The following is a 19,071-nucleotide window of genomic DNA, read 5'->3' on the forward strand; positions in this document are numbered from 1 at the left end:
TTGCTAACAAATGGCTTTTTCCAATACAGTTAATTAATGAAAAGCTTCCTCTCAATAAAGAGCAGCTCCCTGCATTCTATAATACAAGTTCACATTTTAGAGCGAGACACAGTTAAGTGCATCCGTTGTTACAGAGTTACGGTAAAACTCTGAGATTATGTACTGGCAGCAAAGAGGAGCAGCACCATGAGCCAAGACTGAGCCCGTTTCACTCGGACCCTCACATTGAAATGACAGGAGATGAGACTGGGGGCCGGGGGCCGTGTCCTCCCCTCACACGTCTTCTACTTGAGCTCCCCGCAGTCTGTGATAGTGATCTTCTTGGAGGTTCGCCCATTCCGTGAACCGAAAGACTCCATTTTCCTGACCACGTCCAGTCCCTCCTTCACGCTGCCAAACACAACATGCATGCCGTCCAGCCTGAATGAAGAAACAGCGAGTTTATTATCATGGCCCCGTGCGGCGAGACGCTCCGCGATGCACCCAGCCGGGTTGGAGTTGCGGCCGTTTGTTGGGTGATGGTGTGGTGCTATTTTTAGGAGTTATTAAAAATCTGCTCTATTTTCTGCTCCCATGTTAAAACAGGAGAATTCACTGCTGCCACCAAGAAAGTGAGAAAACCCCTGAAATGGCATTTTAACAATAAGTGGACACTATTAAAAAAAACATTAAAATAACAAGCATGCTAAAAGTAGCAGATGTTTAAGTCCTTTTGGGAAAAGTGCTCTGGGACCATTTAATATTTTTACTTTATCACTTATTATTCTCTTCATAAGCATGCGAGTGTTAGTGAGAAGCCTCTGACATGAACCACGGTTACTTGCTGATACATGTAAAAGTCTCTGGCAGCGGATTTAAGTGCTTTTCTTTTCAGATCCCTGTTACTCAACCTTAAATATATGAAAAGTGCATCAGGGTAGCTATTATCTTTTTCCATGTGGTCTGAGACTCAGTCTGCGAGCGGCACGCTGCCACCGCCAACTTTCTTTTCCTGGTCACAGAAGAAATCACAGGAATTCCTCCTTGTTCACTCAAATCCTTGAAGATCCTCAGTATCGTGGTTCTGTTCCTGATGTTTTGTGTTTCTGTGTAAATCCTACAAGTGATTTAACGTGTGAATCTGCCAGAAGCAACAGCGTTGGTTGTGATTTTAATCTGCAAAAGCTTCCACATGTGTTGTGCACGTTTTGGTGGAACAGACCTCAGAAATGTGAGAAAATTGTCGTTTGATAAAAGTGGCACAGAGTTGAAAAGGATGTTGTGTATCTTAAGTTGAGTATTGTTGTTAAATTTTGTCCCTGCTAATTGTCTACAGTTACACAGACAACCCGTGACAAAAACAAAAACTGTATGAGGACAAGAAGAAAAGTGATTTCAACTTGAGAGATGGTTGTGGAGAAAGAAATAAAACATTTCCCTGCATCACTGATGAGAGCTGCTGCAAAATGGATGTTATTGAGTGAGAGAAAGACGTGTTTTGTGAAATTGGCTTCATGCTTCACATGTGGCAGCTCAGTGGAAGTGAAATAAGAGAAAACATTCTTCATGTTCCTTGTGACTCATTTGCGCTTAAAGTGAGAAAGCACATAAAAAAATAATCGTATGGGTAAGAAATGTGGCACCAACCTGATGATGCTGGTGGCTCAGGACATGCAAAGTTTCAGAACCACTGAACTATAATACACTTCTCACTCTATAATCTTGGAGTATTTGTCGGTACGCACCATTCGGTCTTAGCGGTGCAGATGAAGAACTGGGATCCGTTGGTGTTGGGTCCAGCGTTGGCCATGGACAAGATCCCTGCAAGGCAACAGATTCACAAGAGAATGGAGTGATTTTTAACTTTTAGTAAATTGCAAGGATCAACTTCGGGAAACATCTGTTATCATTTTAACCACATTGTTCACTATTGAGGTGTTACTTTTACTCTATTTACACAATGCTGCCACCTGCTGGTAGGAGTGAGTAGGAAGAAACATGGGGAATGTACAACGGATGATTCATGCGATACAATAAAGTGGTGTAAATACTTATATGATTCTTTAATACTTCTAGTACAACAACATATCCACAGTATGAAGTTTTCCATTCACTGCCATGTTTTTATTCATGGCTCAAATGTTCACCAGACTGGTTTTAAACCCTGCAGTGAAGGAAGGACTGAAAACTACCAGCTCATATAATTATTAGAACAAACGCTCCACAGCTATTCATGTGCACTCGTCCTGTAGAATCACACTGTGCTGTGCCCTGCCCTGTCCCCAGGGCCCTGACGACCTTTATTTTATACTTGTCTGAATCTGCCTTGGCTTGAACGTACGATTCACGTTTGGAAAATACATTCTGTGATAATCATGTAGCAGTTTGGTTCTGTTTGATTCTTCAGACCCTGTAGGACAACTGATCAAATTCCCAGACTGTCCACATCTGGAAAACGCCTCTTTAAAATAAATCATCTTTTCCTGAAAAATCCACAAGTAGCGGAAATGCTGGAATAAACATACCAGGCTGCTTCTCCTTCTCCCAGTCAGAATGCACACAGAAAGAATCAGTGGGATGTAGATTTATCACCTGCTCCAGTGTGCGTCAGTTTGAAGTTCTCATCAGGAAACTTCCGCCCGTAGATAGATTTCCCTCCAGTTCCATTGTGGTTTGTGAAGTCGCCGCCCTGGAAACACACAACTGTAATCACACACTGGACAATTTAAAAAGGACACACAGGAAAGAGAAAAGAGGAAAGAGAGAGAGAAGCCTACCTGGCACATGAACTGAGGAATCACCCTGTGGAAGATCGACCCCTTGAAACCGAAGCCCTGCTCCCCCGTGCACAGCGCCCGGAAGTTCTCTACGACAGGAGAGTTTGTGTCAGATTGAATCCACACAGGTCAGTGAACACACCACACCCTGCTCAGCAACACCTGGATGCTGCGGTTTACAGCTGCACTCGAATAAACAGTCAGTGGCTCTGTTGCTTTGCAATCTGAAGAGAATTAAGTGGAGTTTGGTTTAGGCTGCCACAAGATAACAAATCAGTTTATCTCCACCCCCATGAGGAACAGCTGGTAAAGGGCAGGTTACTGACGTGGTAAAGTACCAACACTTCTGCAAAAGTTATTAATGCTGTTAACGTTAATGAACATAAATAATAGTACATTCACATTTGAGCATGTGCTGCAGGGACAGTACTGACATGAGTATTAAGAATCATCTTAGATAGATAAATAGATATATGCACCAATAGATTGATGCACAGAAAGATATCATTGCATACTAATACTATTTAACTACTGTATACTACTACTAGATTTAAAAATAGGACTTTGGGTATTTAAACAAATATAAACTGTCCTGTGCAGATAAGAAATCAAAGTGTTTCCGTTAGTTTTACTCACCTGCGGTTTTGGGCACAACTTCGGCGTTGAGCTGCAGAGGGAAATGAATCGATGGTGAATGAATAGTGAATGAATGGAGACACAGAGAGAAGAAGAGGAAGTCACCAACAGACCGGAGGTCACGAATAACTCTGCGGGTCTTTAACTCGTCCTCTCACCTCGAAGGTGACTCTGCCCAGCGGCTGGTTGTCCGCGGAGATGTCGAAGTAAACCGTGGGGTTGAGGTTGGCGGCCGCGGGCCCGCTGCTGCACAGGCGAGCCGCGGTGAAGGCCAGAGAGCAGAACTTGATTCTGCTGGACAGAAGCATCGTGATGACGAGCGGACACCGGTCAGCTGCTGCGGCAAGGACGAGACTCACATGCAGGGAACCAGGAAGTGTTTTCTTACACAACCGGAAGAACGTCTTCTCCACATCTCGCGAGAGTTCACAAAATCGAGCTCAAGCGCCTAAACAGAAGTAAAACTCCATATTTGTGTGTATATGCATAGATATATGAGTAAATATATGAACAATAAATACCATTATAGATTAGAATATCAACTACATCCGGTTTCCGTGACAAACAAACCTCCATTAATCCGCTTAGAGGTCAGAGGAATAAGTCGCTTCAGAACTTCCCTGAGAATCTGCACATTTTTGTCGTTTTCTTCCGCATTCACGCAATTTGCAGATATTTCCCAGTACATGTAATAGTTAACCACAAAACAGAGGTACCAATAAATAATTCGGCGTTATTATTTATTTTCAATAATAAGTATGGGCTAAAGAACCGGGATTCAAATTGTAGTCATGTGTGTGTTACAAGCTCAGATCACTTCCTGTATTCCTTATCTAGTCAGCCAATCAAGTGACAGCAATGTAAAACATGAAATCCTGCTGAAACACGTGGGAACATGTTGTACATAACATTGTGAACCTATTTTACTCTAAAAGGACATAATTATAAATAAGGGGACATATATAACAGTGGCAACAATTCATATAATTTTAATAAAGATATAGAACTACACAAAATGTAAACAGTAATAAAAGTATTTGGGGAAAACTTTGACCGTGGTTTGATCTTTACAAGATTCATAAGAGTTGAATTCAGAACGGCTGTGATAACTCAAATAACCAGTCGTTACATCTGTGATATTGAACTTTGAGGCAGATGAACAACAGCTGAGGAACATGTCAGGTTTCAGTCCGGCTGCCAGACGACAGCAGAAATCTGAGGCTGCAGAGGTCACTGGAGAGAGGAACTCTGAAAAACACAGGCTGCTCTGGTGAATCTGGATTTCTGCTGAGGCTCACAGATGGCCTGGGTCAGAATCTGGCATCGACAGCATGAATCCACGGACCCGGCCTCCCTCGTGTCAACAGTCCAGGCTGTTGGTAGCAGTGTAAAGGGTGGGGATTGTTTTCTTGGCTCACTTTGGGCCCTTTGATTCAAATCTGTTATCGTCTAAACGCCACAGTATTGGCCACGTGCATCCTTTCATGGCCACAGTTTACCGTCTTCTAATGGCTACTTCCAGTGTATTAACGCACCATGTCACAGAATCATGAACATGACGATGACCTCAGTGACCTCGAAATGGGGCAAAATCTCAAAGGAACGTTTCCAACAATATGGAATCTACAGAGAAAGGATCCTCTATCCAGTGTGAGTATGGTGCTAAATGAAAATAAATAAAATAAAAAGTGCTGGATGAGTTTCCATTATCTATACAGTCTTTCTCCAGGAACCTAATCCCAACGTACATGTTCCTGGACCGTGGGAGGAAGCTGGAGTATCCAGAGAAAATCCAGACAATCACAGGGAGAACATGTAAGCACCAACTATTTCATTTAACCTTTATTTATCCAGGAAGATCCTGTTGAGATTAAGAATCTCTTTTTCAAGTAAAGGTAAAAACATATAGTTGCAGACAAAATTGTAATGTTTAACATTGATAGTATTAGTGATTAAAAAGTATTTTCTCAGGAGCGTGCTGGGATCACGACACTGAGTCCCACTGCAGTCTGGAACAAAACACAGGACGATTCTTCTGATTTCTTTTCCACTCATTTAATTTCTCATTTCCTCTGACAGATTGCATCCCGACTGCTCAACATAATTCCTAAGAGCAGGTCTACAACCCTCGTCTCCCTTATTCTGTTGTTGTTAATTAACGTCCCCACATAAGGCCGAGCTGCCTTTAAGCTCTGTTAATCAAAATGTGAATGAAATTTGACGACGGTAATTTACACCTTCTGCTCGGAGTTAGAGGCAATTTACACGATGCCTGTGGGGAGTTCAGGACAGGCCCAGTGCGAGGAGCACAAAAGAAGAAGACCACAGTGACGTTCAGGTATCATCTGAATACATATTTATTAGATAAATATTAGGTTGTCACATCATCTAACTACATACAGTTCTGCAAGACTAAAAATCACAATTAGTTCCTTTATTTTCTGACCAGTTTAGAATATGAAATGATTGTACATACAATGTACAAACATAGAGACAATGGCCACGTGGCATGAATCACCTTCGATCGGATCATTTCTCCAACTGTTCATGATATCAAAAAATTGTACAAACTATGGATTTGGTTACAATCTTCTGGACCAGTCACCCCCCGCCCCCCCCCACCGCCTCTCTCCTCCCCACCGAGCGTTTTTCTTTGTAACCGTGTTTTTTTTCCTAGTTTTTTCCAGCTTTAGCATCTCAGAGTACGCAGGTGATAAGACTAGAACACGTAGGCTAAATATTACATGTAAAACATAGCTGTCGCGGTTCCCGGATACAAAAGAGGTGAAAGTATATTACAGAGAGGGAACGAAATGTTGAGATAACCCACAGATGCTAGCTAACAAGTTTCATTTTCCATATTCAGCCACTTCCAGTAGAGGGGGTTGCAAGCTTTTTATTATTCTGAAGAAACAATGCACATTCCCAGGGAAAATGAATACATTTCTGTTCACATGTCTCTATAGTCATTTACATATATACAGGCATTCTCGGGACGTTTGACTTGGCCTCAACATCCTTTTCCCGGCCAGAGCGACGCACGTGCCCTTCCTCTCTGTATTTTTTTGTGTGTTTTCTTCTGTTTTCGAAACAACGTCCCCCAGAAAATGGCCCTTTATTGTGATTGTGCAACTACAGGTTTGGGTTTGCCACCTAATACACCGAACTGGCTCGCTCGAGACAAAACCATGGCTTCCGTGGGATGGATGGAAAGTTTCAATTCAGAAAAATTAAAACGTAGCATTGAATTGTTACAAGACTTTTGATTTGACGTCTGCGTGCGACTCAACAAACAGTATTTCTGAAATGACATTTAAAACCATGTTTAGACAAAAACCAGGGCAGTTGAATCAGCGCAATGCTACAGTTGAAAGAAATTGGATTTCTAGCCTTACAGATTAATATGAAAACCAGTACAAAATAATTTACCAAAAACAAAAAAAAAGGGGGATAAAAATGTATATGGTCTCGTGGTTTTTAAAAAAAGCCACATTTTTCTATAACAAAAATATAAACAATATGATGAATTTCTTTAAAATATGGTTGTGATATATCTTTAAAATACCACTGTGTATCGACAATTAGCAACAATTATCATATTCACATAGCTCACTAATTACACTGAAAGCCAGATGATACCACATCTTTTGAAACCATTGCTGCGCCGTATCACTGATGTCAACATCAAAAGTTCATGAGGATTTTTCAAATTAAAAACACATCAGAGCGTGGAAGAAAAATATTGCTTCAAAACAGAGGTTGAGGTGTGAAAACTGAAAGTGACGCGACACGATGACCCTGGGTTGACGCGGGGTGGGGGGGGGGGGGTGGGGGGGAGGAGACCACAGACGAACGGGACACCTGTCCGTGTTCAGACGGGTGCGAGACAGAGTGCACCGGGAGGGAAAGTGACGAGAAAGCACAACGACCCGCAGGAAATAGCTTATGAGACGTTTGGACTGGCCTCCCCCCCCGACGGCGAGGAGGCAAGACAGCTGACGTATGCTGGTTACAAACAAAAGTCAGTGGTCCGGTGGGAGTCTGGGGAGCATTATGTGGTTACGTTGGACGACTAATGATCAAAAGGACAAATATTATCGAGATGATACAAAAATATTCACAATGATATTTACAGTACAATAGCATTTCTTAAAAAATAATACATTTGCATACTGGACAGCACTCTTCTCAGAAAGTGAAAATGAAAACAAATGTGGCGAAAGGTCTGCGCCAATACTGCTTTTAAAAACCACTTCTTCAACAGCAGTGATGGATAAAACTGTATTTGTCCTCTCCTATATCTTTGAAATCAACATTACCTCCCATCACACACACACACACACACTCTCTCTCTCTCTCTCTCTCTCACACACACACACACACACATCGCAGACCTGCACAGGACCGAGCAAACACAAACGTCTCCATTCTCATCCCTCCAACTTTGGTGATGTTGAGCAGTTTCCCAAAAGATTTGTGGATAGTTTTAATTATGCAGCAACAAAAAAAACAAGGAAAAAACAAACAAAAAAAATACATATAATACAGAATATCCGGCAAATACATGATAAATGTATCGCTGACATCAGCATTATCCCTTCAGTGTTAGTGTTAAATAAATCATACTAAATCTGACAGAAATCAAAAAACAAACGTACAAACAAAAGAGTTGTGGAAACAGCAACTGATAAAAACCACACTATCTTTTTTTTTTTTTTAAAAACCACTTGGAACAGCACTAGACAAGGGCTTGGCACACATGCACTTTTGTAGAATACTTAAACAGCACATCATTTAACAGGGAAAGAGATGCAACTTTGCAAAAAACGCTGACCCGAGCAACACTGGGGCTCATGCAGAGCAAAGGGCATGGAAGGAGATATAACAGGAAGCAGTAAACGCAGCAGGACCGTCACAGGAACCCCAACCTCTCACGTTGTACCTTTCATTTCCATTAAAAATCACTCCTCCGTACAGGAGGATGATGACTATACAATATGTAGAAGTATGTGTATGCTGATATAAACTTTTATTTTCTTTTGTCAGTGGGGCCAAACTCTTCTCCGTTCCAGTTGTTAACCCTTAGAGTTTCTGAAAAGTGTGGATATATCTCTTTTTGACAAAAATATGTATGTATTACAATTGTAGACAAAGTGGAAGCCGATCGTTCTTAAAATCTTTTTTCTTTTTTTAAATGTTGGCAGAAGAGCAAACTTTTTCTTTTTAGAAAAACAGACAAATTTACACAGATCCAACTGATCTTATTTTTTTCTTTTTGTACAGACTGATAATTGTTTTTTTTTTGCATTGCCAAAATCTCTTGTGCTTTTAAATGATGTGTGGCGGACGAAACAGTGCGACTAAGGAGACCAGTCGGGGGAATGGAGCTGTGACACCAGGAAGCTGTGGCCTCTCAGATTGGAATAACAATATGGACAGAACACACACTGGCCAGATAGCGCAGGGTTTTTTTCTGTTAATTTTCCGGGTTTTTTCCTTACAGTTAATTCCTTTTCCTTCTCAAAAGGAAACAAAACATGGATAAAAAATGCTACAGCACGTTTCTAATGTGCACACATACAACCTGTGTGTGGCGTTAAAAAAATCAACTGAGTGTAGCTGCACAGTTCAGAAGGTGTCGCCACGGGGTGAGCATCCCGCTGTGTCTTTGAGTTTGAGCCTCTTTCAGTCAAATCTGCGCTGGCGAATGAAAACTGTACAAGAGGAAGAAGAGAAAGGGAGTGCATCTTTGTGTTTATCAAGTACTGAGAGACCGCCCCGGCCTCTCAGGGAAACTGCAGGCGGTCAGAAGAGTTTTTGTGTGTCTGAATCGCCTCAGTTGTTCTCGAAGAGCGATAGAAGGTCGTCGTTGCTATTGCTGGGGAGATCCGGGGGATCCAGGTACGACAACAGCTCGTCTGGGTTCGCGAGTTCTGGGAGGAGCTGTGGAGAAGAAGGGCAAAACTTTGGTATTCAAGAGAACACAGGTTACTGAAGATTTGGGCTTTTGAAATATCTGCAGTTCGTCAGGACTCACGTCTAAAGATGGCTCGGGCATGTCCGACCCAGCTTGGCTGTCCAAACTGCTGGAGGGGTTGAAGGTCAGGTCGCCGTGGGGATGGTTGTTGGGGCCAGGCTGCTGCTGCTGCTGCTGCTGCTGTTGCTGCTGCTGCTGTTGCTGCTGTTGCTGCTGCTGCTGTTGCTGCTGCTGCTGCTGCTGTTGCTGAGAAGGCGGACCTAGTCGCGAGGGAAGGGGAGGTCCGCTGTGGTGTAGGTGCTGCCCTGATTGGCTGCCAGGGTGTGGAGACGCATGTAAGCTCTGCTGCAGTGGACCATGCGATTGGTCATTGCCGGCAGAGTGAGGTAACTGCAGAGAGAGAGGGAAATATTCAGACTAGGGTTCTTTTGATTGTTTTTAATCTATCAGCCATTTTTAATATTAATCATTATGTCCAAAAACTATGAAAATAAGTGAAAAATCGCCATTGCAACATTCAAAACAGATTCCAATCTGTTTGACAACGAGAATATTACAACTTTATTCTTAAAGAATACTGCCTTTAGTCTCGGAATTTCTTTTTTCTTCAACATGGTCCTAATACTTAGTATTTATTAGTATTCTTAGTTTTTAAGAAATACTTCAACATTTTGGGCTAGCACTCTGTTACCTCTGCAAAACGGTTAAGCATAATATGAATAAGGCAGAACTGACCGAGTCAGGCATGTTGTGGGAGAGTGGCTTGTCTTGGGTCATCATGCTGTTGGGCATGTCAGGCGGGTGAGACAGCTGGGGACCGTGCATGAAGTCATTCATCGACGTACCACCAGGGGCGCCGTGAGGGAAGTCAAAGTTCCCGTGCCCCTGGTAACTGTTACCTAGCATATCAAAATAAAGAAAATTAAAAAACCTGTGTACATTTCGTATAGTTTTTAGTTTATGTAAGTTTATGCTCAAGTCTAGTCAAAGATGCATTCTGTATTTGAACTGTTTAATACCTTGGCCGCCATATTCGCTGTTGTTGCCCCCTTGCTGAGAAGGTAGCGACGGGTACGGCGAGGGTCCGGGGCCGAGCTGCGCTATCATCTCCATCACATTGGGCATGATCATCTGGCTGGGACTCATCGTCTTGAACCTCTTGGCCAGTGGTCCGTCCGGATCCTCCTTGATGTGGATGTCAGATTTGATAGCCACCGGCCGCCAACTACATGTCGGGTCAATGGTCACCTCCTCAAACTCCGAGCTGGTGAAATACAGATGAAAACAAATGGTTAAGATACAAGAAGTATAAGTGTTATAAAAAAAAGATTCTCGTCTCAACTTACTTTTGTATCGCGTTCAAGATTCCCCACATATACTGGTCCACTTCAAGTCCTTCTAACAACGCCGTTTTACTGAGGAGAGAAGAGCGACAGGGCTTAAAATGCTAAAAGAAATAGTTACGTGTGTTACACTGAAAAACTCTAAACGACAAATACTGCCAGGTATCTAAACTGGATAAACTTACTTGCATACAGGACATCGCCATGTCCCCCGCTCACAGTTTAGTTGTAAATATGATTCCAAATCGAAACACTGAAAGAACAGATAAGACAGAACAGTCATTTTGTATTCATTATTTTTTAAATAGTTTTCCCTACAGGCATCGGCTTGTGTATGAGTGTGTTAGCTTACTTGAACGTGTTTGCAGTCGTGGCCTCTCGCTGGAAGCTGTATTCGCCGGAAGGTGATCGGACACTTAAGGGAAACCTTGATGGCCGTCTGCTCGACGCCGTCCTCACCGTTGAGCGTGGCGTTGCCCGATGATGCTGCTACACTACTGAAGTTCCTCTTAACTTAAAAGCAGGAGGAGAGAAATGTGTGTGAGCGGGAACTCTGAGAATGATCGGGACTTTAGGGAGTAACATGCGACTGTGTCCTTGTGTGAATACCTTTGGTGATGCAGTGCTCTGCAGGCAGAAGCCTCTTCTTCAGTAAGCCCTGGAGGACAGAGCGAACCGAGGGCCTGTGGACCAGCTGCAGTACAAACAAGTGCGACTGTGGAAAGAAACATCACTGTTACTATTACAAACAACCATTTGAGTTGTGTTAGTGGTGCATCAGAATTTGTATAAACCTCTTTATTTTGGTAGATGTGTGTACTCACACAGCAGCAGGCGGTGACTGTGATCTGGATTGTGTTCCTCCCCGGATGGCAGACGTGTTTCAAGTGCAGGGGTTTGTGGGAGGTCTTATTGTCGCCCCTCTCGATGGTGAGCGGTGTGGCGTTGACGCTGACTTGGACCGATGCCGGCCAGTTGGTGTTCATTTGACGGTCTTCGTGATGATAGCACTTGAACTGCAGCTCCAGGTCTGATCTGGAGAAAAGCAAGCAAATGAAAAATGTTAATCACTAAGTGGTGTCAGTGTATGTCTGTCGCACATAAAGGAAAACAGCAGGAATCCAGTCTTGAACAGACAAATCTTCTTGCACTGTGGGAAGGTCCACTGCTATATGCTAATATGCGAATATATTCCTAATATATGCATATATATTCATTAACAATAACAGTATTATATGAAAAATAGTATGGACCCTAGAATAGTGCCCTGTGGGATTACAGGGGATATTACTTATATTGCTTTTTGTCCAAATGTTTCCTAAACTTAAAGTGTGAACCTGCAGAACTGATAGCTGAGAATTAAAGTGGGGACTAAAAGATCTTTAAGTACATTTTCTGACAAATCCAAAGAACTTTTGGCTCTTTAACCAGTTTATGTCCTCTTGCTCTCGAGAAATTGATTACATCTGTCACTATAACCATCAAAATGATTTATAGAAATTGCCAATGTTAATTTTACTGAAAACTACTGTTTGGGTTCCTGGAAAAGCTCCTGCATGTTCTAGCTGAGCCACTTCTTTACAATGATAAACCTCAAGAGTTTCAAGATACATAAAATACCTAAATCTGCAGTGGTCAAAAGGAGGCCACTGGAATAGGGACAAAGAAAATTACTGTTTTATGAAGCTCTCACAGGTGGAAGACTTTCTAAAAATAAACGTAATCTTGATTCAGTGGTTATTGTTTTACCTCCACATGAGCGTCTGGGCTACGGAGGGCCGTAAGTGGAAGACGTGGTTGCTGACAGCCAGGTTATGCTCTAGCCTGAAAGGCTCTAGGACGACACCGTCTCGCACAGGGAACGTTAGGCGCAGCTCCTCATTGTGGTTGGCTATTTGGGTGGAGAAAAAATGTTCCGGTGAGTATTCACAAATGAGTAAACCATGTTTTTCTAGATTCTAGGTTATTAGTTACTGACCTGGGAGTGGAGGGAGAGCGGTGATATTTGGTTTGATGTCAGGAGGGAAGGGTGGCTTCACGTCCTGGTTTGGCGACAGGTATGGAGGGATGTTACTTCCTGGGGTCATCGGAGGGGTGGGGTTGCCTGGCACTGGAGAGTGAGGGTAGTTACCCACCGGTCTGGGCGGCTATAGAGAACACAATCGATTAGTAAATCAAACTTCAACACAACCAAGAGTAGAATAATGTGATCACACAAAACTGGTACAAAATTGGACTTACCCCGTTCACATTACCCTGGCTGTACTGATAACCACTTCCAGAGAAGTTATTTGTTTGGCCATTAAACGGTGGCTCTTGCTGTAATTTCATAAAACAAAATCATCACAATTATTTTCTTGCCCATGTTGACCATAATTATTATTACCATACTGCTGCTAAGACCATGCTAAACAACCACAGATAAAAATCCTACTGCACCTTATAGTACTGGCCCATGGCACCGCTGGGTGGCGGGTATTGGCCCTGTAGCTGCTGTCCTGGCATCCTTTGGCCGGGGTAGTTGGGGGACGGCGGCGGCCTGGAGGCGTTGGGTGTGGGGTATTGCCCCTGCTGGTTAGGGAACTGGCTGTTTGGTCCATACTGCTGTCCTCCATAGCTTGGCTGTGCATGCAGAGGTGACAAACACATTCAACATGCAGCAATGGAGCTAAATCTTATAAGTGAAAATGTTGAATTCATGTCCACTCACCTCCCCTGGGTACGGCCTTTTCATGCCCTGCATACCCATGGTCTGAGGCCGAGGTCCTGCATAACTTTGCTGGGGCATCCTCTGGCCGTGGGCCACAAAAGGTCCTACGCCTTGAACCCTGGGCTGGTTCATTCCCATGGGGGACCCACTCATGTTGGATCCACTCATGCCTGTGCCCATGTTCCCAGGGAGGGACGGAGGACCACGGGGTCCTGGCTGGCTCATGAACTGGCTGTTGTACGCCTGGTTTGGTCCCATCTGGAAAGAGGAACTCATCTGGAAGACAAAATTGATTCAATTAACCATCACTGAGGCAAAAACTAAAAACTTCAAACTAGCAAAATAATTTTTTTTAGCTTGTTCGCTTTTGTTTTAGTTAAATATGTTATTTGGCTCCATTACTACTTGAGCGTATTATTCACCCTTAACATTGATTTAGCCTTGTTCAACAATGAGCCTGAATCCACTTCTCTCAGCTGCCTACTTTAGTGCTATTGCTATTATTGAAAGGATGGTTAATAAAAAAAGTAAAAACTCAATGGGTGAAAAACAGACTCCTTAATAACGTGTGACGTGCACATAGATGCAGTAAGATACAGATACTATCACACAGGTGATGTCAGTTTTCTTACCGGCCCATATTGGTTCATGTCCTTGTTCTGGGTTTCCTGCATGGCAGCTACAGTTGCCGTTGCGGTGGCTGTTGCCGTGGCGGCGGCAGCAGCTACTGCAGCGGCGGCGGCTGCAGCGGCTGGCTGGGTGAAGTCTGAAGGAGGACGGGAGTGTGGAGGGATGCCCATTCCACCAGGTCCAGAATTGGGCCCTCCAGGGTAACTATAAACGGAAGCAACAATATATTAAAGGGCCCTCCAGGGTAACTATAAACGGAAGCAACAATATATTAAAGATGTGGGAAGAGTGTGATACTTGTAATTACTACTTTGAATGTATTTTATTTATAGAATTATCTAATATTAATCCAATGTCCACTTACTTTCCACTGAAGCCTCCTCCTCCCGGGTAGTTGGGTCGTCCATACATGCCCTGCTGCATGTAGCCCTGGTTGGAGTTGCCTTTATTGGGGAACTGCTGCTGAGGACCAGGGAACTGAGGTGAGTTCATCCCTGGATTGTTACCAGACATACCCGAGCCCATAGGGTTGCCCCCAGGGTTCATTGGATTGTTGTTGCTGGCCATGGGATTCCCCAACACCTGTTGGACACAGAGACATGATGAACGAGAGTCATCAGGAGATGATATATCCTCCTGGCAAACTACTACTAATAACTTTTAACTCCAAGGCCATATGACTATTTAATTTTTTCAAGTTCTGGTCTTGCACCGTGAGACACTTATGCCATTACTTAATCACATATCCTATAACTGTCTCCAGGTGATGTCACCCTTCTTCAGCAACATTTTAAAACTCCAGGAATACAATTCTGTGACACACAGTCCACTCAGATGCACTCTTACTCCCTCGGACAGGTGGGTAGGAGATCTCACCTGGCTCTGCGAGGTGTTGGTCACGCCCCAGACGGTGGTCACCACAGACAACGAACCTGGAGGCTGATTGGAGGTCTGTTGCCAGGGAACGGAGTCGTAGGGAAAAGACCCATCTCTGCAGGGAACAGAGAAAAACGGTGTCATGTAGGCAAAACAAAATGTGACCTGTGCCAATGTACCAATATTTGTGCAGCACAGCGGTAGTATATATATATATATATATATATATATATATATATATAAGTATATGTGCATTTCCTGGATGATACGGAAAGACATAAGGATTATAAAATAAAAGCACGTTCTTCGTACACTGTGTTGTAATTATTGACTACACGTACTAGGGGTCTGGGAGGTTCTGTTTGTTCCCCACTGACTGTGCTACAAGCAGTTAGTCTGGCCACTGATCCATAAGGAACACTGAGCTTCATGTGGCGAGCAAGGGCTTTCCCCGAGGGCCCGGTCTGTCTGTTCACACACCCAACACGCACACAAACACACCTCGCACACATGCCAAAAAGTGCAGCAGTGTGAACACTGACCCGTGCGAGAGGCCGGGCTTCATGGAGCTCATGGGGGGCTGCATGGGCACTTTTCCCGGAGTCTCGTTCTGCCTGTTCTTCTGGTGACGGAGGAGGAGGAGGCGTCCGAGTTCCTCACACCACGAGGACAGGAGAGCTGGGGAGAGAGAAGAGGACGAGTCAATCAGTGCTGTCGGACTCCAGAGGGATTTAGCTGCAGAGGTAACAGCCCTCCTCTGCAAAGCACTGGAAAAACTGACAGTGTGAAAGCAGGAGGGAGGTGGAACTAAGGAACAGAAGCTTCTGAGATAAACTGGAAATAAAATTGATAAGCAAGGACCTGACTGACAAACTAGTGCATAAAAAAACAGCTTTTCAAATGTAACAAGAGGTTAAATATATAACTTATACCCACACTATATGCATGTGTGGTTACTGTCAGTTTCATTATGAGATAAGATAAGAATAAAATAAATAAAATAAGAATAAAACATACTAGTAATACTAGAATATAAGGTAATTCTATACATGTGTAATATAAAGCAATACAAATATTTATTGTTATGTTCATCACTTTTCAGTGACTGAATAAATTCACGGTTATTAACTGGCAAATGATGTGATGATGTTCACTGGCAGAGTGAAATGAGAGACAGACAGTGACATGATAAAATGAAGTAATGTCAAGTGATAACAGCAGCAAAACATCTGTCAATGATTCAAAATAAAAAAGAATGGAAAATGCACTCGATGCCTCTTTTATCTATTAAACAACCAATTCTTGCTCCAGATGATTCTACTTTTAATAGTTAACCGATCAGAATATCGTATTTTGTGGTGTTTCCCTGTTGGATGCAGTCGTTTTACTTTCACTCTCCAACTATTCTTCGTAATATTCATCTGTCCAGTAATCGATCCATACAAATTCTCTCCGACCATTTTCTTCAGTGGACTTGGACGTAATGCAGCGACAACTTTAACCGCTGAACGAGGAGTTCACTACAGTAAGCAGGAGTTTGCCCTGATAAACAACTTCTTCCCACCATGTCAAATAAAAAGCAGTCAATAGCCTGTAAGATGCTTCGCCATAGAAGTTAATTCAATTGCTCAGTGAAAAAACCTTTCGACATTTCTATATGCAAACAAATTTTTATAGTACGGACAGTTTGGAAATAAAAAGCTGAATCCCTAAAGGAGGCCCCTTAATGCTGCAATATAAAAGATGAGCCTCAATCCAGCGTGCCACTGCAGCTGTCGACCACTAGGGTTCACTCTGGGCCTGCAGATGAGCCCCAGCCCTTCCCTCCCTTCCACCCTCCTACCTCCCTCTCAGTCAGGTAGCTACCACAGACCAGCGTTTGATCAAATCAGATGCTTTTCATCTGCAGTGTATGTTTTTGTACTGTGCCAGCTACAAAAGACTCGGCTCTTCCTTTTCCTCTCCGCTTCCCCCCCCCTGCCTCCTTCCAGCCGCTCTCTGCGGCGTCAGAGGAGAAAGGGAATGTGGATTCAATCAAAGAGCAGGGGCAGCCACCTCCTCTTATGATTCACAGCACTTCTAGTCTGAGGGAGGGAGGGAGGGAGGGAGCGGGGTGAAACAGAGCGCTGGGTGATTTCAGCTGCAGTTTGTGCAAAAAAGCCACGTCAATATGACAGCAGACAGTGCAGGCTGTCCTCGCAGGCAGATTCACCCACCCTGCTGCCACATGCAAGGACGGCCTGCCACCGCACATATTACACAGAGAGGAAGGGAGGGGGGAGAGAGAGAGAGAGAGAGAGAGGGGGAGACAGGGAGACAGGGAGTGAAAAAGGTTGAGTGAGTCAGTGAGAGAGGAGACATCAGGCTAATGGGGCTGATGGGAGGAAGGAACAAACAAAAGCTTCTGACTCCCATCACAAACATGGCAACCCAGAGATTTGACCACACATCACATAAGTGCCTGCAAACAGAGCACGAGCCCACTGACACACACACACACACACACACACACACACACACACACACACACACACACACACACACACGTCAGGAAAAACACCACACTGGCTTACACAAACACACACACACACAGTGGTAACATAAACAGGACGCGAGGTGTCCTGCGAGTGCGCCAAAATTTCCGAGGACAAAACAGAAAATTTCTGCATGGGTACACAAACACACACCTTCCCCTCTCAGAGCATCGCACCCCAAAAGGCACCTCCTCTCTTTTCATTTGAACACTGAGCACACCAGCCTCGCTCTGTGTAAAGATGAGGGCTGGAATACAAAAGACATGTACAGATGGTGCCAGCAGTCTCCCTCTCCTCTCCCCTCTCCTCTCCCCTCTCCCTCCCACTCCTTTAAAAAGCAGCATGGGGCTCAGGCGCGGAGGCAGCTGGGTTTTTCCTCCTTCCCACCCGCTCATGCTCCCTCTCTTTTCCTCTCTTTCTTTTTTTTCCCTCTCCCCACCGCCTCCTCTTCTTGGCAAGCAGGTGCCAGGAGACAGGCTGTGCTGCTCCTCCGGAGGATTGATCTGACTTTACCACGGCTGTGCTTTTTGCTCGACAGAAAAGGCCTCTCAGGTGCTCCTCTCCTACAAAATCATACACATCACCGTTGCCTACAGATGCGTACATTTGTGGGTTGGGGTTTAATCAAATACAACTGGGTCCGAGCATGAATAATAGGTTTAAGAGTCTCACATTTATGTTAGAGCATCCTGCAGTGTTTTAACAGCCCCCCTCCCTCTCCCCAGACCCCCTTCTGATGGAGAGAGTTTTCTCAATTCGAGGGCCTGGCGACCAGCCAGCGTGTTACAGCTCAATTAGGTCCCATTATTCTCTTCAAACAAGGGGTAACTTGCACTTCTTCTATGTTGATAAACATGTCGCCGCAATTTATCTCTTAACTGTGGCACCGCGAGGACGTCTGGCGAAGGGGGGACGATGTGCTCGTTTCACGCTGAGGCCGACATCAACAGCCGCGGGACAGAAAACAACAACAGCGTCGATATGTACTGTATATGTGAGAGAACGAGGGAAATAAAGGGAGGGAGGCACCAGCGCTGCCACTTGAGGAGGAATTATTCTTCTCTGCCATTAGATAAAGGGCTTATCGCTGCCCAAAATTACCACCTCCACTGAGCGCCGACCTGCTTAAAGGAGAGGCGCTCTGTCATTGACTCGGAGGATAAACTTCAGGTTTCATATGACAGGAGGAGGAAGAGCCAACACGTTACTCCTCACAGTCTGTCCCTCCTCCTCCTCCTCACCCAGACGTCTCCCAGGACAGTGTGGATGACGAACACAAAAGGATTACTGCTTCTCCTCTCCTGCTTTCCCCCTTCAGTAGACTTGTCTGTGTCTCTCCCTGAGAAGAGCCAAAACCGGAGATAATCGTCTCAGGTGTAGCTCCTCCAAATCACGACATCTACGACTCAGTAAGTGAATCAAAGTGCCGTTTGGTGCCGCAGAGCATCTTGCCGCCCTGTTTACACTGGTCTCCCTCGTGGCGATTGGTCTCTGTCTTCCATAAGGAGAGGAGCCCTCTCTGTTTGCCTTGTAGATGGTCCCTGGGGCCCGGCCGAGTCTGAGCCATATTGATATTCTGGTGCTCAGCTGCACAGCCTGATGGTCAGTC

At 44.3% G+C, this 19,071-nt stretch overlaps 2 protein-coding genes across 5 annotated transcripts in view; both read right to left on the minus strand.

Annotated features, from left to right (window-relative positions):
• LOC117753026 (peptidyl-prolyl cis-trans isomerase A-like) lies at positions 1–3,780 on the minus strand. Its single transcript, XM_034570838.1, has 6 exons — positions 3,551–3,780; positions 3,393–3,423; positions 2,757–2,845; positions 2,572–2,668; positions 1,725–1,800; positions 1–420 (listed from the first exon to the last, which is right to left on the minus strand). Exons 1-6 carry the CDS (start codon positions 3,698–3,700, stop codon positions 285–287), a joined length of 579 nt encoding a protein of 192 aa, XP_034426729.1. The 5' UTR covers positions 3,701–3,780; the 3' UTR covers positions 1–284.
• Positions 3,781–5,731: 1,951 nt separating this feature from the next.
• Positions 5,732–19,071, minus strand: part of LOC117752669 (zinc finger MIZ domain-containing protein 1-like) — a 112,394-nt gene continuing 99,054 nt past the window's right edge. For 3 of the 4 annotated variants that reach the window (XM_034570215.1, XM_034570214.1, XM_034570217.1), the window contains 18 exons: positions 15,471–15,606; positions 14,929–15,043; positions 14,417–14,634; positions 14,055–14,256; positions 13,423–13,698; positions 13,152–13,334; positions 12,954–13,031; positions 12,691–12,859; positions 12,462–12,603; positions 11,537–11,747; positions 11,322–11,427; positions 11,065–11,225; positions 10,898–10,965; positions 10,716–10,784; positions 10,389–10,633; positions 10,105–10,268; positions 9,430–9,759; positions 5,732–9,335 (listed from right to left, as the gene is read on the minus strand). In XM_034570215.1, the coding sequence (XP_034426106.1) occupies positions 9,228–9,335; positions 9,430–9,759; positions 10,105–10,268; positions 10,389–10,633; positions 10,716–10,784; positions 10,898–10,965; positions 11,065–11,225; positions 11,322–11,427; positions 11,537–11,747; positions 12,462–12,603; positions 12,691–12,859; positions 12,954–13,031; positions 13,152–13,334; positions 13,423–13,698; positions 14,055–14,256; positions 14,417–14,634; positions 14,929–15,043; positions 15,471–15,606 (2,981 nt within the window). In that variant the 3' untranslated portion in view covers positions 5,732–9,227. Of the gene's footprint in view, positions 9,336–9,429; positions 9,760–10,104; positions 10,269–10,388; positions 10,634–10,715; positions 10,785–10,897; positions 10,966–11,064; positions 11,226–11,321; positions 11,428–11,536; positions 11,748–12,461; positions 12,604–12,690; positions 12,860–12,953; positions 13,032–13,151; positions 13,335–13,422; positions 13,699–14,054; positions 14,257–14,416; positions 14,635–14,928; positions 15,134–15,169; positions 15,306–15,470; positions 15,607–19,071 lie in introns of those variants that run through there. The other variant, XM_034570216.1, reaches the window with a different exon arrangement.

This window comes from Hippoglossus hippoglossus, chromosome 19, assembly GCF_009819705.1.
Source record: "Hippoglossus hippoglossus isolate fHipHip1 chromosome 19, fHipHip1.pri, whole genome shotgun sequence".
In the NCBI taxonomy this organism is placed as follows: domain Eukaryota; kingdom Metazoa; phylum Chordata; class Actinopteri; order Pleuronectiformes; family Pleuronectidae; genus Hippoglossus; species Hippoglossus hippoglossus.